Raw genomic sequence first — 26847 nt, 5'->3', positions numbered from 1 at the left:
TTCCTTCGGGAGGAGACAGGAGGAGGAGAAAAATGACGGGCGCACGGTGCCTGGTCCTGCTTCTGAGCGGCTCTGCTCTGCTGTTCGCGTGTGGCAGTCCGCTCACTATCCGTCTCCTGCTGCATGCTTCCCCGACGTCGTACAGCGAGGCGCCTATCACGCCCCTCGAGCCAAGATGCGTGCGGTTGCCCCTCACTGGTCACAAGACCGAGTCACGATAAGTGTTTCGTGTCGCCTGGGCAGCAGACATCGAGCTCATACGACGGAGATGTTGCCTACCTAAAAAAGAGCTCCTACCTTTTATGACGGCGCTAAAAGGTGCAATGCCCGACTTAGGTGTAGGAAAAAAATTGATCTTATGAGATTTCTTTTACCTCTTCTCACCTATGTTGGCTTCTATCGATGTTTAGAAAGAGCAAGATAAATTCTCAGGGACGCTTAATTACACTGTGTGTTGGCAATGCGATAATATTAACAGCTGTTGATGCCTTTACGGGAAATGACGTTACTTACTCTCTGGTGAAGTCGCTTTCCTCCAGCCAATGAGAATTGCGCGCTCTCGTGACGTCACGTTGGTTCAGCAAATGCGAACTATCCGGTCCTGTGACGTCACTTCTCTTCAGGCGATGGCCAAACTTTATAATCGACGACACACTTTTTTCCCGATGAAGCTTTTATTGCTATCGCAATTATTTGTGCTGCGAAATTTATTTAAATTATTGATGATCTGACGATGATTTAGTTTATCTGTAGATCTGCAAGATATCAGTGTGAATAACGACATATTAATGTCAAGGACCATGTGCTGCCAAAGAAAAGTCACCGTGAAAACAATGACATCATGATTGAAGCGAAGATTATTGTGATATTGGGGTGCAGGTCTACTGACACAGTTGTGACAGCCCTTACGTCGACGACCTACTCGGTCTTTTTTTGGTGCACTAGCGCCATCTATAGTAGCTTTCTCTGGCCAGTCCTCAGCGCAATTCCTGTCAAGGTTTGAATTACTACACACCGTTCTTGCCTCGTGCCTGAGTGTCGTAAGTCTTAAAGACCAGACAGACTCATGACTGTCGTACTGTGAGACTATTGGGTTTCACCTTGGAACTATGCTACTGGCCCCCATTCTGAAACACCTGAGCAAAATAGAGTAGGTTACACTCCAGTAATAACATAATTTTATCTGTCAGTTATATAGCGAATGAAAACTAAAGATTTACACTCGATGAGCGTTTATCTCGCGAAAACTGTCATTCTTAATGGCAGGTATTATGCGACGTGTTGTGGGGCGAGCCTAAGAAGCAAAATGGCACAGTAAGAACTTCAGTCCATCCCACGTCCCTGCCTCCCCCTTCCTGTCTTTTCCTTTTTCTTCCAGTACCTCAAAGTTTTTCGCAGAAAATTGCATGTCAGCTGTTACTTTCCCGCTTGATTTTTATTATACAAGGCTTTGCTAAGAGTTAAGTGCATGTTATTCTTTCCGCTGCTTTGTATTTGTCAGGTTTAGGCCTTGGTCGCCCAATTTCGAAGCGGTTTGCGTTGAGACTGTTTTAGCAATGAGTGGCAAGTATTGTTTCTACGTGTGTGTTTTTTCTTGAACCACACATCAGTTTATCTCGTGATTCGAAGGACCCTCCGTCCGCACGTTTTGTCCTCCTTGATTTGCATATCTAATTACTTTATTGCGTAGATCGTGCAAAGGACCTAAGTGCAGTGTTAAAGATCTTCGTTCAAATTAGCTTTTTGTGACAGACGCAACCACTGCAGCATTCTTGTTTTCTGAGTAAGCAAGATGTTGCTTCTGGTTAATATTTAGTTGTATTTTTTGCAATAACAAGAAGGTTAGGCGGAAACGCTTATTTTAACGATTAAAGGTGAGTACGTAATGTGCACCTGTGCGGCGAGTTGCGACACCACGATCACGAGTATGAATGGCTCGTGCCTGCCCCAGCATGCCCTATCTAGGTGAGTCCTTGCTCGAATGTTCTAGCAATATTCATGTAGGTGTTGCCTGCATCGTGTATAGGGTGCACCTTATTTCTTTCTCTTGCCTCCGCCATACTATTTATCTCTCCCCTCACGTTACGGTTCAGATGCTCACTAACAGGGAGGAACTTGCCACACATTCTCTTTTCTCCTAACGTCTTCCAACACCTCAAAAATTTCTCTCTGAAAAACGCATTTATGTTCTTCGTGATGTAGCTCGCCCAAAGTCAAGCGCTAAGAAAGTTGGTTCTTAAGAAAGCTAACAAGAGCACCAGACTAGCATACGTTATGTAGTGAGAAAGAAAACTAAACAACCACCAGCCCCCTTCATTCCCCCCCAACACACATACGCGCGCGCACGCACAAAGACACCGACAAGCACACACGCACACACGCAAGCACGCACGCGCGCACAAAATCTTTATTCGATGCGCGCTGTTTAATTTTTCGCCACTAGCATTACTACTTAAAATATCCAGAGGGAGCCTGCGTCTTCCTAACCTGTCTTTGCGCAATTGCACTCAAATGCGGCGTTCGTGGATAACGCCGGTGTGATTTTATTATATCGCTCCATCCTTTTGGTATTCTCATTTGACGCAAATCGTAAACGCGCATCGCCTCAATTATTATAGCCACTCTTTTCACTCGCGCACGCTCCAAGGGAGGTCAACCGCACCGAGGTCGCGATGAGTGGAGTACTCGCCACGTACTACCCCGACTACGTTGTTCTATCGTCGACACCGCCCCCCACCACTCCGAGACAGATCTGGTGCGGTCGTTGCACCATCGAACCACTGGTTGGCTGCGGACGCGCACCCTGCCTCGCAGCCGCACCGTCGCCAGTCAATTGGATCGTGCTGTTTGGACCGCTGCTGCTGCGGAAATGGAGACGTATGCGGTCCGTCTTCGGGCACCCGCCGACGTTGCAGGACAGCGTCTTATTGTGAGCCTCCGCCGGTGCAGCCGAGGCAGCATCGAGGTTGGGAGGATGCCGCAGTTCGTTCATTGGCAAATTCGGCCTCCGCCAAGCAGCTGCTGTTCGCTAATGAACCTAATCACAAACAGCGGGAGGGCGAAAACGAAGGCGAGGGAGCGGAGGTTAGTGTGCTGCTCTGGGTGTCCGGGCAGGGGGTTTGTGTTCGCGGGGCGTCGCTCGGAGCCGTTCCTGTTTCCTTGCGGGATAGAACGAAGCGTAGAAACTGGCAGTAGCACCGCGACAAGAAATGCACTGAGCGGGGAAAGTCAGGAAATTTGTAGGAACCCCTTGGCTCTCCTTCCGGCTTTTCGCCTCTGTATTCGTCATTTCTACGTGGCAGAGTTTCGCCAAGTTTGAGCCCCTACATAGCAATATCTCTAGGCGTCGGATTTGCGGTGGCTGTCTCCTTGTTCCGTGCAGTGCCTTCAGTAATGAAGGATACTATGCAATACTGTGCGCTACTGTTTAGAATTGTTCAGTGCTGTGCAATTATTGAGGCATTTCTGAGGTTATGTTTTTGATATTCTTTTCGTTGAGTCGATAGCAATGAGAGGGACAAATTGTTATATATGGATTTTTACTATTGTTAACACTAACCGGTTAGGTGCTTAAAAACATTTTTTCATGTAAAATGTTATTCGCTGTAGCTTTGCAACCTTACTGCTCTGGGGTACCTCAGTTAGGTTCGCCGGTTTTTTAATAATGGTATAGCGGTAACGGCCAGCTTACACTCAGTAAACAGAGAGGAATGCGTTAACGTTGTAATATTTCCAAACCGATTTTCATCGCATTTTCTTTCCTCACATCTCATTCACGCCTCGTTGTTCTAGGTTCTTTATTTTGTTCACATGAAAATGCAAAAACTTTATGAGTGGCAAACTGGCAATTAGTGTTTCGAATGGAAATTACCAGAAGCTAATAGAACGAGTACGGTTCAAAAGCGAAGAAAGGGGCACTATTGCTTTTACACTTTGCCATCACACATGCCTTTTGCTGGCTTCTATTCAGCAGGAAATGAGCAAGCAAAGGGCTATTGCTCTTTCTGGCTAATGACAGGTCAGAAAGTAAATATCGCGCTCGTAGTTTGATATACTTATAGTTTGCAGAAAAGCCTTATTAATGTTCAGAGATGTCAGCTTGCCTCAATGAAGGCACCAAATTTTGCGTTTCATCATCCCGTGATAATCAAGCTTTTGTTTTTCGTCGAGCTAATCACGACGACAAGCGTTCAGTGTTGGCATGGGCTTTTTAAAACGCTGCATATTTTATGGACCTTACACACGACTTTGCTAGGTTCCTTCTTTGCTTTATGCACGTTTACTCGCCATATGATGTCGGTTGTGGCTGTAACTGAGTCGTACGAAGAAGCTGAATTGTCAGTATTATTTACGGGGCCTGCCAGATGAAGTTAATGACGTGTCAGTTAAGAAAAAATGCAAGATGGCGGCTTCGAAAACACGCTATTTTAGCGGGAGAGGTTGACTTCACGTAGCGAGTAAAGATACGAATATTGGCTCTCCTTTCTCGCCGATCTGTTACGATCGACATGTCGACGGGAAGTTGAGGTTGAGCACTTTCTAAGCTACAGAGATATCGCTTCGAATTTCCCGGTGTCCTCTTTTGAAAAAAAGAAAATGTCCGGGAGAGAGCCGAGTATCACCTCAGTTCTCTTCAGAGAAGCCAGCGCTCTCTTTCCGCTCTTTATTCTGGAGAGCATATAACCTAATAATGAAAATTAGTGAAGCGCGATACCCACTGTCGAAGCATGGATATGATAGTCAACATCCACCTCAATGCCATCCGTCTGGCATAAGTAGCGTCTTTTAAACGGTGCGGTTCGCCAGGGGGCGAACAAGATGCGTATTATATCACTCAAACGGCTGTGACGAGCAGGAGCTCGCTCAAACTATAGCAATGCGATATGTCTTCAAAGAGAAGTTGACGTGGAGACAAACCTATACCAGCTTGATGCCGACACAGTTGCGTCTAAAGTCGCCACAAATTACCACTACATGTTATTTGCATTTCAAGAACTTGCCCTGAAGAGGCAGCCGTCGGGGATTTAATGCCAATTAAGTCACCAGTATCATCAGTAAGAAGCCAATTCAGTTTGTTCTCATCAGTTTTCTTCAGTTTCGTTCTCTCAGACAGCGGTTTGCAAGTTTTGTTTGACTGGATAAGCTGTCTTGTCTCGGCGATTTCTAGCGGCAAGTGTTTTAAAGCCCTCTTGACAGTGGTACTTCAACGCTCTTGGAGCTGTACGTCTTTTAATTGCGAGCATTTTCGAAAACGTCGCCACCCTCTTTCCAAACACAGGGGCTACCGGACGCCCAGTTTCTTGCCCGTGTACCGAAGCTCGAGGAACGTGATGGCGAAATAACCGGGTGACGATACGGGCTTTTGCGAAACGAGCTCACTCCTTGTCGCCATATTGACTATCGGAGAGTCTTGCGCACGCGCGGGTATACCACAGATCAACTGGTAACGCGAGCGCTCTGCGCATGTTCTCAACTACCCAGACAGAACGCACTTGAACCTCTTTCCATGCATGGCGGAAGAAGCGCGTGAAGACGACAGGACGAGGAACCACAAGGACAAGCACGCTTTTTCTGCCATGCATACTAAGCAGCTCGCCCAACTTTCTGCTATAGTTTGCGTAACCAGTTCGACTTTGCATGACGCTCCACACCAGCCATTCATTTATAACGTTCTTGAAGACAGTACGGCGATCTATGAAAAGTTGAATGATAGGCGCATCTTAAAAGGTAGGAAGAGAGCTGAGTTGGTCAGGGAAGAAATGTGCGTTAGTGATATACTGCTTAAATTGAAGAAATGGGCATGTGCAAGGCATGCAACGCGAAGGCAAGATAACCGATGGTCCTTGAGAGTAATCTGTATCTGTGCCAGTTGGTTCATTTTGCAGTTAACATAGCAGCTAATGAGGGACACCACAGAGCAAGGCGACACCACACGTGGCTGACTTACAACTTGACTAACAACTTCCCTTGGCTAACAACTTGACTAACGGCAAACAACTTAACTTGTCAGTCAGCCTCATGTCGTGTCTCCTTGCTGCGTGGTGTCCCTCGTTGGCTGCTAGTTTAAGTGCAATGTACTTGAGAGTAAAAAACTGGATTCCAAGAAAGTGCAAATGCAGCATTAGCGGCGGAGATTCAGGTGGGCGATGTGGCTAGAAACTCTGCAGGCATAATGTGGCCGCGGCTGGCGTAGGACAGGGTTAATTAAAAGTCAAAGAGAAAGAGAGAGGCCTTGTCTACACTGGAAGTAATTAGGCTGCTGCTGCAGATGTTGAGGAACTCAAGCCGGCTATTTTGAGCAAACTGATCTAAAATCCGTGCTCTCGACCAACTGACAACGTCACGCGCAATAATTCACTGCAAGTCACATTTGATGGGTTCATTGAAATCAATCGTTCGCTGTTCCGCCCGTGCCTTGTAGGAGGATAAATTTTTGCAACAACTAAGCCTTATTCTGCACGCCTCCATTTTCGCCTCGTAAAGCAACGTCGTGTCCGCTATATTTCTATTATATGTCTAACACATTTCCGCGAAGTGATATCGTTTATCGTTTCTACCCGCAGGTCAAGCGAACGGGAAGCGACACGGCCTTCCTCCGACCGGCTCCAAGGAGTTGCTCGAGCACAGCTACCGAGGGACGTTCGACGCAGCGCCCGCACCGGACGGCTTCTACTCGGCGCTGGACTCCAACAGCGCTTACATCGTGCTTAACGAAGCGTAAGTTTTCGGTGAAAGGATTAATGAACAAAGGAGAAGTGTAACGCGGAGGTTAGTTTACGCGTGGGCATCCAAGCTCAGGGCACTGTGTTTCGCATCTGATTCTCGCTACTGCATTAGCCCTATTCTGCGCTTGCGTTACACTCTAAACACAAATAAGCTTTTACAGGATACTTACTTTTCGCTATGGGCCCGGTATATTCCTACTGCAAAGCATAATAACTTGAAGCAGTTAGCGACGAAGGGAGGCCTTTAAACGCGGCACCGGAGTTAGTGAGGATACTGAAACCTTGGTTAAAATTTTCAAAACTGCTAGAACTTCACATGTTTTGAAATGAGAATTTGTTTACGTTGCCAACGCCAGTATTGCGTAATTAAGCTATGAAACTCTACGCTAGGGAGTGTACGGCATTCCCTTGCTCCATAAAGAGAGTGGGCTGGAGGATAGCCTACTTCCTTTCTACTTCTTTGGCGTTTAGAATGTACCACTCAACTGAGAAAACTAAAGCATTGTCGCAGCTCTGTGAAGCTGCGGTTGCGGATCCTCTTGTGAAGGCCGGTGATGATTTCCATTCGTGCCATAGAAGTGTGGATGATCTGCTTGCGCTAATGCTGAGCCAAGCCCACCGCACGTGTGAACAAAGACGCCCACACCAAGGATTCACGTGTACAATTCTCGAAAGAACTGATCATTAGACATCTAACGCCAAGTGTCACGAGTACGCGACGTTCAGATTGCATACCCTGTACTCACTTCTGCACGACGCTTGCATACAAAGTTTCGACGTCAGTATGTTTCCAGTCGCAAGCACTTTGAGTCATTTGGCGCCCACATGAGGAAGCGGTCTGAGGGGGAAAAAATGGCGCGAATAGGTGACTTCCAGCCAGCGTTTATCGACATTTTGTCTCTAAATTTGCGATAAGTTTTTCGGTAAACATGGGTAGAAATAACTTTCTTAAACATTTGTTTACTCTCTCTGGGCCCTTGGCGAATGATCTGTTAATTTCTGGTTAGTCGAAAATTTGCGACATGGGTCATTTCTGCCAAATTTTGCCCGTTCAAGAAATATATTGAAACCCATTCGACCAGAGAATCGCCGCTTTTTCGTTGACAATTACGTGTACCACAAGACGTTTAGACTCCAATGAGCTAAATAACACGTTTTTTGTAAGAAAATATCGTGAAATTGCTGCGCGAAAAAAGTGCTTTAATAAAGTAAGGGAGCCCCAGTTCGCTTGTCTAGAACAAAAAAGAAAATTCCGGGTGATCAATGCGATTCATACGGCAGAGTATGTTTTAGCATTATTGTTACCCCCCCCCCCCCCCCCCACCACCACAGACGAAGAATCCGCTGATTGACGGGCTCAGATCGCGCGAGTGAGTGACATTACCAAATAAACACATAAATAAATAAATAAATAAATAAATAAATAAATAAATAAATAAATAAATAAATAAATAAATAAATAAATCACCGTCATGAAGTTGAAGTTTTATTCTCAGTTTCCTCGTGAAACAACCTAATGGACACTAAAGAGTCCCGAGCACAAAAGGTGCCCTCTTGACAGGCCATAGCCGCTCTACACGCTCTCCATTCCTTGGCTCTGAATGGCGGCTGAAGAGTGCTCTCACCACCCGTCCCTCCCCAACCTCTTTTCCCCTTCCCTCCCACTTTCCCTTTCCCCTGAAAATAAAGAGAGAGATTTTGCTCTCTCCACATTTCCCCGGGCCAAGAGAAACTTCACGCACCAATGCCAACACGTACGGGACCCCTTTTGCAATAATGGGAGCTCTAATGCTAACGCATTAAAAGAAAATAAAAACGACCATTTCAAGAGAATTTTGCACCACTCTACTACACTGTTATTTCACTGCTCTTTTATATTTTCTACATCTCACTCTTGCCTTTCCTTTCGCATCGAGTGGAGCTTACAATCGTCGCAAAAGATAACGGCAATTTTGGAGACCAAGAGAAATGTTTTTTTTTTCCGAAATCGTGTTCGTACTTCTAGCAATATATTCCTCGCTTTCTTATATCTTGAGTTGCAGCAGGAGTGACGACGACGATGATGACACATGCTCCTCGTATGTTTTATGAAGGAACCAATTGTTTAAAATAGCTAGCCGCGATGTTCATAGGGAGTACGGTGGCAAAAGTCAACGAAAATCCTAGTTTGTTCGTCGGAACAGTGGAGAAGAGTATGTAAAAATATCACGGCACGATCAGATATATGATTTGACAGTTTCGTGATAGCGGTTGCATTTTCCCTCGATGATTACTTTGATGCTATTACTCTAATAAATGTTTGTAATCTATGCCGAGGCTTCACACAAGCGGCCGAATTTTTCTACAAAGTGAAGAGGGCTGGATTGTGGGTCGAGAATACGGTGCTGGGTGGGCACTCTCCTGCTAGGAGGAGGGATGGTGGGGGGGGGGGGGGGGGGGGTAGCGCTGAATGGAGACGTTGTGTATGGCGCCGCTGATGGTGAAGGTAAGCGGCGGTGTGGTGAGGCCTTTGGATCGAGGGTGGCGGGGGGCAAGCCTACAATCTAGGGTGGTGCGGCGGGCAGGTTGCTCTGGTGGGTGGCGCTTCAGGAGGGTGAAAGCTTCAAGCGCCGAGTCTGTAAACAGACAGGCGCGTGCATTTTCGCATTGTGCCACCTTGGCTGACTCCGCAGTAAATGACAAGAGCAGGCTGTCCCGAAATCGTTGCAGTGCCAGATAACAAGAAGAAAGCGTTTTGCACTTATACGGCCGGATAGATCTCCGTCGATACAAATAGAATCTGCACCTCTTTCAAAGCAGGAACAACTTGTACGACATTTATTACGGATAAAGGCCATCGAGTTGGTCTTCCACTCAACTCGGACTGCTTGCACAAAATGAACTGAAATGCTGCTCGTTGCTAATTAGCGACAAACCGATTTCTCTTATTTCAGCACTTAGTTTTTAACATGCATACAGAAGCTGGCATAATATGACAGGATTTTTTTGTTTGGTAGGCTTAAAAATTTGTTTGTTAGAGGGCTGACGTATGTATATGTCGCACTTCCATCTCCGCGACAGCCGTGGTGCCGCCTAGAAGACATCAAGTTTCATACTAAAGCACTAGGTGCCAGTCAGGAGCTCCATTCGATCAATCCCACCCCATATTAGCCCAAAGGTATGGTAAATTACATGGATCCTAACAAAGTTGGCTATATACACCCTACTGACTCTGTTCTATTGTCATACCAAAATTTTCTCGCAGGCAATATTTTTCCAGCGGCTCAAGGTGCCAACGCGATTCAATTTACACAACTGCGATTCAGGTTTCTGATTTGCTTAAATAGTAAAAGAATAAAAGTACACATTTGTCCTTAGTTTAAGAAATATTAAAATCCTACCGACAATCATTAGCATTGAGTTTGGCTTTTCGTAACCATAAAATCTCTAAACGTTCCCAAGAAATGATATCAGCGTCTGCAGTAGATAAAAAATGCATTAATAACAATTGTGCGTGTTTTCGTAATAAAGTTGTCCCAAGAAGCTGAGTACAGGAAGCTGGAGGGATGTGAAAAGCCAACTGTATTAAAATCCAAGCAGTCCGCAGCATCTCCATCGTAGATGAGCTTCCACACTGATCACTTTGGCAGACCGCTGCTTCAGATTTTACACTAGTTTTGCTAATATGTACTACAAACTACGCTGAACCAGACTTCCGTCGTTCTATGCGGGCGCAAAAGCTCTCGTCGACACTTCTCGCCTGCAGGTCAAGGAAACGACTTGCCCGACTTGTGTTCGGGGTAAGTTCATCACCCACCACAATGACACACAGGTTCGTGAAGCTACACTTTCATTTCCTCTACCGGCGCATTGTGATAGTTGGACGCGCGCACACACACGCGCGCACGCTCTCGCGCGCTCACGCACGCACGCACACACACGCACACACACACCCACACTCACTCGCGCGCGCGCGCGCGCACACACACACATACAAGGCCTGAAAAAAGGCCCCGAATCCTGAAAAATGAGCGTAAACGATTTTTGATACAGAAGTCGCTAAGTATACAACTCTTTCTGCTAAGAAGCGCCGCAGTGCAGTGTATCCTAGCATCCAATGTGAGGAGGTTTGCGGGTGGTCGCAATGCCGGTGTGCCTTAATAGTGGTTTTTAGGAAAGTAAATGGCGCAGTAATTGACTCACTTCTCAGTGGACACCTCAACTCAATCGCGCCATCAGGGAAGGGAGGAAGGTGGGCGTGAAAAACAAAGAGGCGATGTAGTGGACGGCTTCGGAATAATTTCGACCAACTGGTGTTCTTAACGTGCACTGATATTGAACAGCACACGGGCACCTTTTGCGTTTCGCCTCCACCGAAATGCCGGGGTCGTCGGTGTACATTCGATAATTAGGGTGCTACAGGTGATATGAAAGATACAGTACGCATATTTCCTTTAATGCCACTGAAACAGAAATCGTGCTTTATTGCGAAATCCTCACGTGGAAAGAGCGGTACGCAACCTGGCGGACTTGTCCAGTTTCTAAATTCATATCAGCTTATTTGATCGACCTTGGCAGTCTCTGAACTAGTGCTACGACGGTGGTACGTTTGAGCCTATTAAAAGTAGCGGAGGGGCCGTTCCGGATTTATTGCGTTAGCTAACTCAGAGCTTTAAATAAATCTGGAAATGGGAGCACTTGAACACAGCCTTCTCTCTAAGTAATCGCGCTCTCGTTAGGATTCTAAGCATTAGGCAGCCAAATCTGTACGCGTAAGTGCCCTTCTAAGAGGTGCAAATTCAATTTCGTGGTTTTCGGACGTCTCAGACAATCTGGTTGAGCTGGCGTGTTACCTGTAAATAGAGGAGCAGTTTCGCGTTTTATTTCCATAGTGCAGTGTTTACGTAATCGCTGTACTCCCGGACAGTTAATTAATAGTGTCCCACGAGTGTGGAACAAATGTTCGTACAGCAATGGGTGACGAAGTGAGACGGCGAAACAGCCGAGAATGCGCACATATGCCTAAAAAGTGCTTGCCGTTTTCACTCTAGTTTGCCACTCCGTTTTGTGACAGGGCAATGTATGGCTGTTTGTTCGACACTCGGCTGATGCCGTTGAAGTATTGGCTGGGTGTACACTCTTGTGTAGTCCTGTACTCTGCGTACACTCCTTCGTAATCGCGTACTCTATCTCGAGTCTAAAATTTATTTATGTTTACGTGGGTGATAACATCAAAAGCGCCTGGAACCAGCTTTTTTATACCGTGTCGTACTGCCCAAGTTCGGCTTGTTTTGCGCGCTCACTGACTGTTTTCCGAGCAACGCAACACGCTTAAACCGGTAAAAGTCCTATCGTTCCTCCAAACACAAATCCGCTCTACCTTCTTCTAGAGGGGCGACCCTCGTGTCGTCCCAATAATTTAGTGTCTTGCCTCTTTTTTTCGCCCTGACAGATGCGAGAGCCCGCTGTTTGAGGTCGCTTCGCCCTTTATATACATAGATGTCGACACTCGATTCTCGCGGGCGTTCGTGCATTCCAAGGCAGCGCAGCGCCGGAACCGTGGATGCGGTCTTTGCGCGCAGGCCTTCAACATCCGCAAAGTCCCATCCATGCGACACCTCCCTCCCCGTCCCGCATCCGGGCGTACATCCGCGCGAGATGCCCCGCAGCGCAGTGCGCTCGAACGGGGATGCACTCATCTTCCGCATCAAACTTGCAGGGGCGATTTTAAGCGGGTCGTCGTAGTGCCGCATGGAACAGCCTTTGATGTCTGACCAGCCGACGCCGGGCTCTATCAAACTTGCAGGCATCAATGTATGTATACATGCCGCAGTGCCGCGAGCGACCCCGCTGTGCTGTCCGGCGACTCTGCGTGTGCGGGCGGGCCCGCTTGGCGCACGGCTCGATGGAGCCCCCCTTACGGCTCGCTTGTCGCTCTTTCTTGCTCCCTCCTCCTCATTCACCTCTTCCTGCTCCTCCTCGGGCAGTTGTTGTTTGCACGGTCGCGCGGACCGCGCGAGCTTGTCCGTGGATCGTGCGCAGCATTAGAGCGCGCCGGTGCCAACAGTGGCGCGCGCGTGCTGGAGGCGATGCGGGACTTCGTGGCCTGGTCCCGCATGCTAAGGCACGGCTTTGACACAAAGTCAAGGGGAGAAAAAAAAAAGGAAGACGCGAATCCGAAGAGAATGAAGTGCTAGATAGAACAAGTATTTTGGGTGCCCTTTGAATTTTGGGGGGGATATCGCGAATTGAGGGGATTAAAAAGGTGGCCGGTATTCCTGCTCACTGGCCTGGATGGCAGCTGTTAACCTGAATAGGAAAAAGGCAAACACTTATGGGACGCTTCAGATGCAAGTGCCTTACTCGGCGTGTGTTTGCGCGTTCGTAAAAAGACATCGAGAGCACGGTGCCGCAGTTCAGGAAAAGGTTCGGCTGACCTTTAAACTATTCCCGGAATAGTCGAAGTTTATGCGTCTTCAGGATAGGCAGCCGGAATTCGTAACCCTTCTTGCATTCCGTTCGCACAGCGTCTTGTATACTCTTTCTCACAGAAGGGTTGCAAAACCACGAAGTGCCATTTTTGTTCTCTTGTGATATGAATACGCGAATTTAGCGCACACAGTGAGCGAGATTGGCTAAAAATCGGTCAACTTGACTCGTGTCTCAATCTGGAAATAAAAACCCCACCCTTGCATGGCGTTATTTTCTTTCCACTGCTTTTTGTTTTACTTTCCGCTAAGCGACTGAATTCAAACACCCTCGTGTGGGCTTCTCATATCCCCTGCAGCCCTGCGTCTCAAGACGATGCCGACAGGCTGGTGTCTGCGCTGCAGCGAGCCCTTCTGCTTCCTTCCGGTACACTCTCTAATGTTCGGTGAGTACCACTTTCAGGCTCACATGCGAGTCTTTTATTCTCATAGCTGAAGGCAGTGCTTGGCGCAGCGTATGTAAATGTCTACCTCGTAATGTTAAGTGCGTTGGTTAAGCGATACTTGCGTAACACCGCGGAGCAACAAAGAAGAAGCAAGACTGAAAGGCGCCTTGCGTCGTCTCTTATGCTTGGGCTCTGTCATTTCACGCTTTTACAGAAGTAGAAAATAAATTAAATCCGAAGTTCATGTTTTTCTGCAACTAGAGAAGAGTTAGCGGGAGCGTTCCGGTGAACAACTGCTGGAGGTTGTTACATTCATTGCCGAGCAGCGCCTAACAGTTGCTAAATTCAGCCGTCATTGACTCCACGCTTCTCTGAATCCTACTCTTCACCGCTACTCTACACGGTACTCCGAACCGACACATCAGGCTTTCCCCTATCGAAATATTGACGATGTTCTTATAGTTCATTTCTATCATTCTTGTACGCAGTCAATAGAAGGACAAACTGCGGAGAAGTTAATAAGAACAGAAAGTTGGGCTAGTTGGTGTGGATTCATACTTGATAGCGCAAAAAAAAAAAACGAGGACAAAAGCGAACGAGGAGACACAACACAAGCGCAGACTATCAACTGAACTTTTATTCACTGAAAGGAAGCTTTATAGGCGTGATAAAACACAAAAAACAACAAAAGGAACCGCCACAACCGATGTACAAAGAAATCAATGACATTTCATTCCTGCGTGATAAGGAACACCACAGCAACAGGAAAACCAAATTCAATCACATCAGGCCAACTCCCCGTACTGTCTACTTGGCCCCAAGAAACTGCGCAGAAAAGGAACTTCCTTATCCTGCAGGCTGACCGACGGTGATGCGGCACACGCTTCACTCTCTTTCTTAATCAAGTAAGCTTCTATCAACTCCCGGCATACCCTATCTTTGTGCCTGAACAAGATACTTGTCCTGTCAAGGCGAGGAAAGCAATCTTTGCAATCCCTGCAGTGCAAAGCGAGGTTGGAGGTCACAGCACCTTTTAGAGATCTGCGGTGTTCCGCTAGACGCTCATTGATACATCGACCAGTCTGGCCGATGTAATTCTTACCACAGGAAAGTGGAACGCGATACACAACACATGTGTCGCAATCTGTGAGCCTCTTTCTGTGGGCTATCGTGCAATCATTCACTGCGCGGTTACCACCATGCTCAATCTTTTTGCGCACAGCACTGCACACACCACCGAGTTTGTTCTTCGCGGTGAAAACAACTTTCGCCCCGTACCTCGCCCCCACTTTTCTTAGGCGATGTGAAATGCCGTGCACGTAGGGGATTCCTACCAATTGTTTTTCCGCAACGTTCTCTTTCGCGATGACCGGGGGCCTGAAGTCAATAGACGCACATGTTGTACGCGCGCCAGCCAACACCGATCTCCGTCAGCATTCCGCGACATCATGGTACACAATTAGCATACGCATAAGAAACGGCAGCCAAGCATGTACCCGTGCTCACATTTTGCGTTACCACTCAACCACTCCACTCTCTCCACTGCGAGAAATGGCAAGCTAACAGGTCATTAGCATGCAGCGTAGTCGAATATAACCGAGAATGCCCGCCGCCAGAGGTGTTGGGAAGCAGCAAATCTTCGTTCTGCAACTGTGCTCGTTAATCAGTGGCACGCGGTCTCAGCGCGCGGGAGGGAATGCAAGTGCACACGCAGTCACTCACTGATGTCCCCTGGGGAAGCGTACGCCCTGCGCTTGCGCCATTGAAATCGGCCTAAGGAAACAAAAGGAAAAACACGCGTTCGTGCGTGCGTGCGTGCGCGTGGAAACGATGTGGAAAGAAAAGAGACGGGCGGGCTCAGATCCCGTAGCTTCCAGCGACGCGGAGACCTCACTGGAGATTTGCTCTAGCGCGGCGGGGACCCCGTCCAATCCTGTCTCGGCAATTACGCACCATTTATTGAACGCACGGTGGATGGAGGGGTCTACACGCGTTCCATTTCGCTGCACTGCCCCCCTACGGTCGTCGCCGTCGCCCACGGTGCAGGCCGAGGGCCGAGTGCCCCGTTGCCGCCCCATCCGCTCGCACCGATTTCATTTGAAAAACCCATTAACTTTTCTTGAACGCCGGTTACGAAACCAGGAGCCCTCTCAGCGCCGAAGGCTGCGCGGGCCGTAGTCTTTCGTTCACCATTTTACGGGCCTTTCTTTCGGAACCTGAGAAGTTCCCGACGTCTCGACTCCTTGCGTGCGATATTTACTTGTCTTTCACGTAACGCTGGTGTTACGAGTACGCTGCGAACCGCCACTTTCTTTTTTTTATTCGTGGATTTAAATTCAGAGTTGTTCAAAGGGACGACCACGTGTTGTGGGCCACTCGACTTACGATGATATGGCTGATGTCCAATGCAAAGAGCTGCAATATTCAGAGAATGAAGATGCATAGTTGAAAAACGCCTTCTCTACGGGCTCGACAATAGTGTTTAACTGGTAGCTACAAGTATTAAAGCACGCTACAAAGGTCTCGTTAGATTAAGTTTGGTAGGAGCAGTAATTGAAGCGGGTTAATGTCAGCATAAAAACCCGTGTTATCTAAGACGCTCACGTATGAATATTACGAAAACATCCTGTACAGCGGAGATGGTGCCGGCCCACGCGGAGCATATAAATGACAAAATACAATTCGCGATTCATATAGTTTTGCAAAATGCCTACGATCTTCTCTGTAGTGAGACCTGATATCGGCTTTATTTTATGAATAAAAATACGATTGATCTGATGTACCTCGCGAACTGCATCTGCATCTTACTTTGTTTTTTTTTTTGCTTTCCAGCTTGGAGGGAAACCGGGTGAGCTTCAAGGTGAACCCCAACTCGCAGAACCTCAACGCAACAACCGTGGCTGCCAGAGCAGGTGAATTTGTCGCATGCAAATTTTCTTTACTTTCACTTTTCACCTAAAAGCACGACGCATTGACTGTTTTCTTGAAATCCAGGTAGGCAAGGAAACATTACTTGGTTACCGTAATTGTACGTGCAAACGTGTTCGCAAAATGTGCAAGATGCGCACTTTGCGATGTTCAGTGTTTTCTTAATTTTTCAGAAAAAAAATTACTTCCGATTCACTACGTTAAATAAATCCAACATGGGTGCGCTAGCACAGTATGTATAGACACTTCGCAACAGGTTAAGTATGACGGTTATACAGACAATGTAAGCGGCAACATGCGTTACACGTTTTATGCCGTTTCCTTCGTTTGCAGCTGACGCGAACCGGTTTGCCTTCTTTCCGCTAGGCTGCAGCAGTGTCGCTATCCTCCGTTTTACTTGACGGCATCTGCCAAGAAACCGGTTTGACTCTTTGTCGCTAGGGTTCAGCAGGCTCGCTACTCTCCGTTCCACTTGGCTGCAGCTGCCGCGAAACTGGTTTGCCTAGTTTGCACTAGGGTGCAATAGGCTCGCTGCCTTGCGTTATACTTGGCTGCAGCTGCCGCAAAACAAGCTTGCCTCCTTACCCCTAGGGTGTAGTATGCTCGCTGCCCTCCATTACACTTAGCTGCAGCTGCCACGAAACCGGTTTGCATCCTTTCCGCTAAGATGCAACAGGCTCGCTACCCTCCGTTTCATTTGGCTGCAGCTGCCACGAGACCAGTTTGCCTCCTTCTCGCTAGGGTAGAGCAGGCTCGCTACCTTACGTTTCACTTGGCTGCAGCTGGCGTGCACGGGTATTATCTTTTTAACGTGGCTGCGGCTGTTGCGAAACCAGTTTGCCTCCTTTCCGCTTGGATGCTGCAGGCTCTTCAACCGCCGTTCCGCTTGACTGCATCTGCCACGAGACCGGTTTCCCTCCTTTTCGCAAGGGTGGACAAGGCTCGCTACCCTTCGCTCCGCTTGACTGCAGCTGGCGTGCACGTGTTTCATCTCTTTCACATGACTACAGCTGATGCGAAACCGGTTTGCCTCCTTTCCGCTAAGGTTCAGCAGGCTCGCTATCCTCCGTTCCAGTTGACTGCATCTGCAATAAAACCGGTTTGCCTCCTTTCTGCTAGTGTTCAGCAGGCTAGCTAGCCTCCATTCCACTTGAGTGCATCTGCCGCAAAGCCGGTTTGCCTCCTTCCCGCTAGGGTTCACAAGGCTCGCTATCCTCCTTTCCAATTGGCTGCAGCTGCCGCAAAACCGGTTTCCCTCGTTTCTGCTAGGGTTCAGCAGCCTCGCTGCCCTCCGTTGCAGCTGACTGCAGCTGCCGCGAAACCGGTTTTCCTCCTTTCCGCTAGGATGCAGCAGGCTCGCTAACCTCCGTTTCACTTACCTGCAGCTGCCACGAAACCGGTTTTCCTCCATTCCGCTACGATGCAGCAGGCTCTTATCCTCCGTTCTACTTGACTGCATCTGGCGCAAAACCGGTTTCCTCCTTTCCGCTTGGGTTCAGCGGCTCGCTGCCCTCCGTTCTACTTGGCTGCAGATGCCGCAATACTGGTTTTCCTCGTTTCCGCTAGGGTTCAGCAGGCTCGCTGCCCTCCGTTGCACTTGACTGCAGCTGCCGTGAAACCAGTTTGCCTCGTTTCCGCTAGGGTGCAGTAGGCTCCTCGCCCTGCGTTCTACTTGGCTGCAGCTTCCGGAAAACCGGCTTGCCTACTTACCGCCAGGGTGCAGTAGGCTCGCTGCCCCCCCGTTCCGCTTAGCTGCAGCTGCCTCGAAACCAGTTTTCCTCCTTTCCGCTAGGATGCAGCAGGCTCACTACCCTCAGTGTTACTTGGCTGCAGCTGCTACGAGACCGGTTTGCCTTCTTTTCGCTAGGGTGGAGTAGGCTCGCTACCCTCCGTACCACTTGGCTGCAGCTGGCGTGCGCGGGTTTCACCTTTCACGTGGCTGCAGCTGCTGCGAAACCAGTTTGCCTCCTTTCCGCCAGGGTTCAGCAGGCTCACTATTCTCCGTTCCACTTGACTGCATCTGCCACAAAACTGGCTTGGCTCCTTTCCGCTAGGGTTCAGCAGGTTCGCTGCCCTCCGTTCCACTTGGCTGCAGCTGCCGCAAAACCGGTTTTCCTCCTAACCGCTAGGGTGCAGCAGGCTCGCTGACCTCCGGTCGACATGGCTGCAGCTGCCGCGAAACCAGTTTGCCTCGCTTCCGCTAGGGCGCATCACGCTCGCTGTCCTCCGTTCGACTTAGCTGCATCTGCCGAAAAACCGGTTTGCCTCGGTTCCGCTAGGGTGCAGCAGGCTCGCTGCTCTTCGTTCGACTTGGCTGCCGAGAGATCGGTTTGCCTCTTTTTCGCTAGTGTGGAGTAGGCTCGCTACCCCCGTTCCACTCGGCTGCAGCTGGCGTGCACGGATATCATCTTTTTAACGTGGCTGCAGCTGCTGCGAAACCGGTATTCCTCCTTCTCCAGGAGAGCACCAAGGTTCACCAGGGCACAAAAGGGCTTTTGTTGCGAAAGCAACACTACGCCAGCGAGCCAGCCAGCTCTGCTCGTCGCGTGATCGCACTTCAGCCGTATGCCGCATGCCGTGGCCGACGAACGACCTTGAGCCGCCCTTGAGCCGCCGTTGCCTAGCAACGCCACAGCCGCGCTCCAACAGATAGAGTCGCCGCTCGCTCCACCAAATGTGCTGCGCTGGAGTAGAGGGATAAGAGATGTCGCTTAGCGGGGGGGGGGGGGGGGATATATATATATGCGCTTCGCCTCGGAGTGTTGCAGTCGTTATGGAGAGCGCGAAAGAGACGCAACAACGACAAAACGAAGCGAGGAAGAGACAACGCGCTCAAGAGACGCCAGAAGAACGCGCCGCACAACTCGAGAAGCGTCATAACGAAGATGCGGCTAGAAGTGTTGCCACATCCCGGAGTGACTCTTAAACTGCGGAAGAGACCGGTTTGAGTTGTCGAGATCGTCGGAATGAGACGCTGCGTAGACGGCGTGCCGAGAAAACGAAGCTTTCGCAATTCAACTTGGGTTAACCATGCAGAGCTAAACCACAGCCAATTTTTTCACTACTGACCCACCTATAGCTACGATAAAAGAAAGGGGAGTTTCGCTCTCTCCGCTTAGCTCGCTACCAATCGCCTGCCACCCTCTCCGTATTCCCTCTCCGCCTTGCATTTCTCTTTCCTCTTAAGGTGGAGAGGAATATTTCTCTATCGCCACTTTTCCACCTGCCAACCGTAGTAGGTGGAGGCTTCATCCGCAGACAGGACGGCTTTTTCGCTATGGAGGCATCTAGTGCAAGCGTAGAAAAAGGCGTTATTAGTGCAGCAAAGCCTGGTCCAGGTGACTTTCGTCAGGTGTTTGCATTAACGTTTAAAAAAAATCTACGTGATAAACTCAAGGAAGAACCAACCTCTTTTCGTTTCCATAGAGATGCACACTATCGCTGCGCCGGTCGTACTGCAATAAGGACGACTTTGCCGTGAGACTCGTGTATTGTACGTAGGAGATATATAGTGTAGGAGCAGTGAAATACGTTGTAGTAACAAATGAGGTGAATTAGAAGGTTGTGCGAGATTGGCTTTTTTCTTTCTTGCTCTCTACTGACGGATGGACCAATTTCTGCATTGAAGCTTAAAAACTCAATAATATGTTTGGTTTTCTTTAGTATTATTTATTTGCCTAAGCAGCGTTCGATCAAAAATATTCGTGGATCTGGTCATGGGGGTAAAAAACACACCTTAGTGATAATAGCAAGTTCCACAATCAGCTTTAAGAGGCTTTAGGAACATTGCTCTCCATAACGAGTAGCTCCTATGTTTCAGCTCTACTCAAAAGAGGGGCCCTTGGTGGCGCTCAAAGCGCCAAGGGACACTTAAGATGGCTTAGTGTCTATCCCAAAGTACACCTCTTCCTCTCGGTTTCAAACATATCTGCTCAAAAGAGAGGAAATAAAAGGTGTGCGGTTGAAGCATGTGTCCCAGAACCCTCCATCCCCAAAAGCGTTCGACGCGTGGTCGAGAACTGAGGCCGATGACGTCGAAAGGGGGAGGCGAGTTAGAAAGCACTCGGCAATATTCAACGGTTGCCTACTTTCTACCTCCCTCTCCTGTGAGGGCAAAGAGAGTGAGATGTGCGAGGTGTGGAAGACACGCTCTGATCCCTACCTCCCAATGTTCCGTTCATCGATGGTTGTTTGTCCTTCGGCGCGGCTCATAAACGACCACACTTGGGGGTTCCCGGCGATATATACTTCGACCGTGGTGGAGGTAGAAGCGCCTGGTACGCTTTTCGTTCTCTCCTCTTCTCTCTCTATAACCGAAGCTGCGCGTCGTACCGCCAAATACTCCGATTCCATCAACCGAAGGATGCGCTCCTGGAGCGCTCGCTCTGCGTCCCAAAGGCGCGGGCTCACAGCCCCGTCTCATCACCTCTGTCGGTACGCGCCCCGAAGGGAAGAGGCGAACACGGTTGTGGCCACGAACGCATCGGCAAGCCGCGTCCATTTGCGACGCGTTTGCGGTTCTCCGTCGCGGCCGGGCTCTAAGCCCCCACCGTCCCACAAAACCTCGACAAGGAGGTATCCGGGACGCCAGGAGCCCCGCGCTCTCCACCGCGCGCAGTGTCAACAGCGCTGAGGATCTTTGGACGGCGCCGCAGCGGAAGCCTTTAAAAGCCCCCGCCGCTTCGGAGGCCGCCCGTGGCAAAGCCCGCACTCTTCTCGCGAGTTTGCAACGTCGCTTTCCGATGGCGATCCGACGCGTTTTCGGAGCCCCAAAAAATGAGTGGAAAGGGGGGCAGCTTCCCACAGGTCCTCGGCAAACGGCACCGCCTAGCGATGCGACGCAAACGCCTTAAAGCCTTGGCTGGCCGCCCTACGTTACAATCTCTCTCTTCTCTCTCCATCCCGCTCCAGTCTCTTCTGCCCTCACCATCCCGCTCCAGCTTCCATACATGTGGCGGAACGTCTGTAGGAGCGGAATTTTAGCACGCTCTCGTGAAGGACGCATAGCGATGTCGGAAAAACTGTGGCATGTTATTGCCTTCGCTTTTCGTTGTCCTCGCGCTTTGCGAGTGCGTTTACTCTGTGGGCCGCGGGAGGATTGAGAAGCCCTCGTGGTTTTATCCGGAGCGAAATATTTCGCTATAAGTGGAAGTTATGCAGGGAGAGTTACTTTTATTAGCAAGTTTCATGTGTGCATTCCATGATGCGACTCTGCCGCGCGCCGCGTTTTGAGATCGATACTTTGACCACCTGAAAGAAGGGAACCACCACTGCTATTACGTTCCGAAATATACTTCTTTGCTATGGTCTGTTTCAAATTTCACAAAGGGCCTGGCCAGATACTTAACTTCACCATAAGACGTCGACGGTATTTTTGTGGCACTCACGACATCGCTTCTTTAGATCCAGAAGAACAAGGTCTTGCGAAATTGCCCAGGCAACATTTCTAGTTGCGCTTGTTTGACATGGACTTGTGCGCATTGTAAGGTGTGGCCGCAGACACGGGTGTCTATTTAAAGAGCACTCTTGCAATTCAATTGTTGCTGGTTATTCATGCTCTAAATGTAACAGCGCCTGTGTGCTGTGCGATGTCAGTGCACGTTAAAGATCCCCAGGTGTTCGAAATTATTCCGGAGCCCTCCACTACGGCATCATCTTCTTCCTTTCTTCTTTCACTCCCTCCCTTATCCCTTCCCTTACGGCGCGGTTCAGGTGTCCAACGATATATGAGACAGATACTGCGCCATTTCCTTTCCCCCCAAAAAACCAATTATATAAAAGAGGAAACAAATGGAAGAGGATGAACACACTGCATTCGGTTCGTTCCCTCGTTCCACGCCTTCTCCCGTCGTGTTCTTACGCAGATGCTTTCTTCATGTTCTAATTTGTATATCGATTATCGTGGCGTAGGCAGCAACTCGGTTGAAACTGGGTATGTTTCTAGTGCGATAGCATTAGGAACCTCACGGGAAAGAATGCGTCGTAGGTCATAAAATTCACACATTGGCTGGAGGGAAGTGACGTGTCCAGTCCGAGCATTCTTAATTGGCTGAAAGCAAGTTGACGTCTCTAGACCGAGCATTCCCAATTGGCTGGAAGGAAGTGGACGCCACCAGACCGGAAGTGTCATCTTTTCCACTATAGGAAGTCAACAGGTGTACTGTAATGTCAATGCATGCTGTAATTGAGTGTCCATGTGAATTTTCTCCATATGAGGCGTCCCGCTTTACGAGAGCCAATGACTTAGGCAAACAAAGAAAGAAATGAAAAGAAATTTATCTCAGTCCCCTGTATGGAATTCAGGTTGTTTTTTTTTTTTGCGACCGACTTGATCAAACAAAAACAAACCTTTATTTACTCGGCTCTAATACAGTTGACTAATTTTCCAGATCTGTCCAATTCCTGGTGCTTTTCTACACGAAGACTTTTAAATGAACGTTTTCACACATTGGAAGGATATTGCAAGATTGCTTTCGTTCAGTTAATTCAACTATTTTAAAACAATTTGCTGCTTGCGATTCAGAAAAAAAGTAGTGCTTAGGTTTCATTTTAGAAAGCACAGATTCAACCGTTGGCGCCAGTTGCATAATGCATACTGCTTACATTTCCGACAACTAAACGAAACCGAAAAATGTATGCTCTTCGTGTTGCTTCTCGCCACAGACGTGTCGTTCTTCCTGAATCATTTCTGTATTCTCGCCGGGATCTCGTTCTAAATAGTTGTCATGAACATGCTTCATTTGTGTCCCATTTAAGAAGTTTAAGAAGTGTGCGTTAAAGAAAAAAGTGATGAGCTGTGAAACGACGCTATACATTCACTTTGAGCGTAGACAGCTGATACGCTCACTTAATGCCAAGTTCTGCGCACACTTTTGTCATGGGTTTTAATGTTATAGAAATAAAAAAAATCAGCAGTGGTGAGTAACGCAGTTTCCCGTCTTTGTCTACGAAGGTTGCAGATTAGCATAATGCAGACACGGACTTCTTTGTGACTGTTTATTTCGCGTTTCGCGCTTCTTGAAAGGAAGATATAACGCGCGTGCCAAGGCACGTACCCTCTGCACCAGTCTAATACCCCGATGTAGCTTCGCTGAATCTGCTCTTAAAAGCAGTTCGTGCCTGGGTAATCGATACAGAGATCACTCCCTCTAAACTCTTATGTGCTCTGTAATCGCTTGCCCCGTGATCGCGAAGCTCAGCCGTAATGCGACGGTTGGAAAAGACTCAGCGTGGACTATTTTTCTCACATTCCTGTCCGCCTCTGGTATTCCTCTCTCTTGTTTTCTTTCGGCGATGAGATTTCGAGATCAGGGACAGAGACACTTAATGGAACTGAATTAAAATGCTTATCTAGCAAGTAGAAGCTGTAAAAATATTCACTTTCAATGACTCAAAGCAGTAGTAGCAAAGGAAGTTTCCGGAACAATGACAATCCTTCCGGAGCACGTGGTTCTAGCTTTCCTTTCGACGCAAGTTCTGTCTGCGTACATTTCGCTGGGATACAACGTTATTCTTCTCGCATTAAATTAAAACACTTTCCATATCTGGCTAACTTAGATACTTTTGCCTGCTGGCGGCATTATATAGCCGGCCGGGCATAATGAGCAATTACTTTTCATGCTGAAGAAGGCGCGAAAAATATAGCGGCCGGTAATGTACTCTTCGCCGTTATATATTTATTTCGATCGCTGCACCTGCTTCTAATTATAAATGGCTATATATTCTTTTTCTGGCTGCCCCACCATACTTGTTGTATATGTATAAGGAGTTCAGTGGGTCGAATGCAAAACACACCGTGATGTGAATCCGCAGTCCAATATGGGAAGGTCATGCTGCGAGGAAAGTACCCGAAAATTCTGCTCTACCCGAAGCAAGCCGAGCGCTGAGGAGTGGTAAACAATCATAGTGTGGCGTCCCTTCTAATGTAAACGGAAATGCGCGGCTGCGTTTTTATGGCGGAAAAACGCTAAGGCGCCCGTGTACTGTGCGATGTCAGTGCACGTTAAAAATCCCCAGGTGGTCGAAATTATTCCGGAGCCCTTCACTACGGCACCTCTCTCTTCCTTTCTTCTTTCACTCCCTCCTTTACCCTTCCCTTACGGCGCGGTTCAGGTGTCCAACGATATATGAGACAGATACTGCGCCATTTCCTTTCCCCCCAAACCAATTATTATTATTATTATTTAATTTGCTTGACTTTCAGCACTGCGTCCATCGTTTTCGGGTGCTGTGACTGCCTAACAGGGCTTGCTGAATGCGTTGCGGACGTGATGAACCAGATCCTGAAGACAGGCGCTTTGGGCTTGTATTTGAAGAGCAAGCGAGTCATTAAGGAAGCGGGATTGGGGAGCAGAGTGCATTGCGTTGAGAGTATTGATGCGACAATTTTGGGCTTTTAGCCACTACCAGAGAGTATATGCGAAAGATACTAAGAGCATGAAGTTAGGGACAGGCACGGGGCGCCTCTGGCCGTCCCTAAGTGATTTGCCGGAAGCTCTGAGCCTGCTTTGGGTATGTCTTTAGATGCCCATCAATCGGCCTCCCAATAAATTCGACGAGCACCCACTGTCTCATGGCAAGATCACATACACACGCACTTCATTCGTTTTGCTTTCCACAGCCTCCTTTCGGTGTTGCGACAATGGGAGCTCCGTGCAACGATGAGGAACCTAACTGTATCCTGCATCGTGAACTCTCGATGAGGTGGCGTTTATTCTTAGCGTGCGAGTATTGACTGACGAGCACGCTTGAGAGGAAGCTCTAGTTTCTGGAATTACGTGTTTTGGCATTGTAAAAATTCAATGTTGAGAAGGTTTTTCCTAATCTTGTTTATTATCGCGTTACATCGTCAGCGCAGAGTTAGGGCGTTCGTAAGTTTTTCTCTAAATGGATCGACAGCATTATTGATCATGGCACCTCTGCTCGGACATCGAGCAGGACCTGTCTCTGGCACGGAATTTTGTTTTGTAGCGGGAGCTTACACTAGGCTACCAGTCGAGCATTACGCGGTACACGCGAGAGGCCAGTTGGGTGCATGCGTCGTTACCATGGTACATGGAGAGGAAAGTTGTGCGCATGCGGCGTTACCATGACAACCGGGGAGGAGGAGTGGGTGCACCGCGCGCTTCGTCGCCGCCGTCGCCGCCGTTTCTTCCGGAGTCTCTGCTTTATCACTTCTCTTATGGCGCGGTTCAGGTGTCCGCCGATATTTGAGACAGATACTGCGCCATTTCCTTTCTCCCAAAACAAATTTAACTTTACGGCCGCGGTCCGCGGTGTCGGTCTCCACGGCAGGCGTCGCATGGATCACACCTAACGTTCAGTTGAACGCATCAAAGTGCACCGGCGTTTTATGAAAATATGGTTTCGGGGGAAAGGAAATGGCGCATTAACTGTCTAACTGTATCGGCGGACACATGAATTGCGCCGGAAGGGAATAGATAAAGGAGGGACTGAGAGAAGAAAGGAAGAAAGATGTGCTGCAGTGGAGGGCTCCGGAATAATTTCGACCACCCTGGGATCTTTAACGTGCACTGACATCGCACAGCACACGGGCGCGTTAGCGTTCTCCTCCATCGAAACGCAGCCGCCGCGGTCGGGTTCGAACCTGGGTACTCCGGATCCTGGACCGGAAGGACTGAGCTTGTGTATCTGAGAGAAAGCAACCAGTCTAAATACTGTGTAGGTAGCATTGAGACAACTGCGTTTTACTTTACCGATCATCGGGCAGCGTTTATCTCTTTCAATACAATTGAATAAATAATGTGTCCCACCGAATACTTCTTAAATGCTTAACATTTTAGTCACAACAACAAACTCGACAACTTGCGTACCAGCGGAGAACTACAGCTGTCGCTACGTATATCCTGGCATAGCTGAGTTAAGCCACTGCCATTTTTTTTTCACCGTAGTCGCTGACAACCTTGGACTCAAAAAATGTTCAATATAGATGCAAAACTCACTACCTTCCGGACTCTTTTATTTTTATTCACAAGTACTCCAGCCTTGTTACAGTCCATAGGTAGAAGTGGGCATTTGAAATAGGCAAGCAAAAGCAGCTACAAAAAAACAACCAAAAGCAACAAGCAAATGCAACAAGCAGGACACCATGCATACATTGACCAGTACGTTGCTGCAAAACTGCACCTGTTTATTCTGAAACAGTCGCTCTATTTCAGATCCACAAATTACAATCAGGTTTGAACGCCGCCCAGTTTCCAACAGGCCTAGTTAACAAACCCTGTGCAACAAAGTGGAGCAACTTAACCCGAGGGGTTTAGAAAAAAGAAATACTAGGCGGAGAGAGAATTAAAAAAGAGGTACAGGCGGCGTTCCTCGGTA

General features: G+C 48.4%; 1 protein-coding gene across 1 annotated transcript in view; it reads left to right on the top strand.

Moving 5' to 3' along the window:
• The window catches only part of IA-2 (tyrosine phosphatase IA-2), a 528690-nt gene that overhangs the window by 190992 nt on the left and 310851 nt on the right, over positions 1 to 26847 (top strand). The window contains exons 10-12 of the mRNA XM_077657849.1: positions 6564 to 6717; positions 13492 to 13578; positions 16411 to 16490. Of these exons, the coding sequence (XP_077513975.1) occupies positions 6564 to 6717; positions 13492 to 13578; positions 16411 to 16490 (321 nt within the window). The remainder of the gene's footprint in view (positions 1 to 6563; positions 6718 to 13491; positions 13579 to 16410; positions 16491 to 26847) is intronic.

The sequence above is a fragment of the Amblyomma americanum genome, chromosome 3, assembly GCF_052857255.1.
Source record: "Amblyomma americanum isolate KBUSLIRL-KWMA chromosome 3, ASM5285725v1, whole genome shotgun sequence".
In the NCBI taxonomy this organism is placed as follows: Eukaryota; Metazoa; Arthropoda; class Arachnida; order Ixodida; family Ixodidae; genus Amblyomma; species Amblyomma americanum.
The sequence above is the reverse complement of the archived record's forward strand: the minus strand, read 5'-3'. Positions and strand labels throughout refer to the sequence as shown.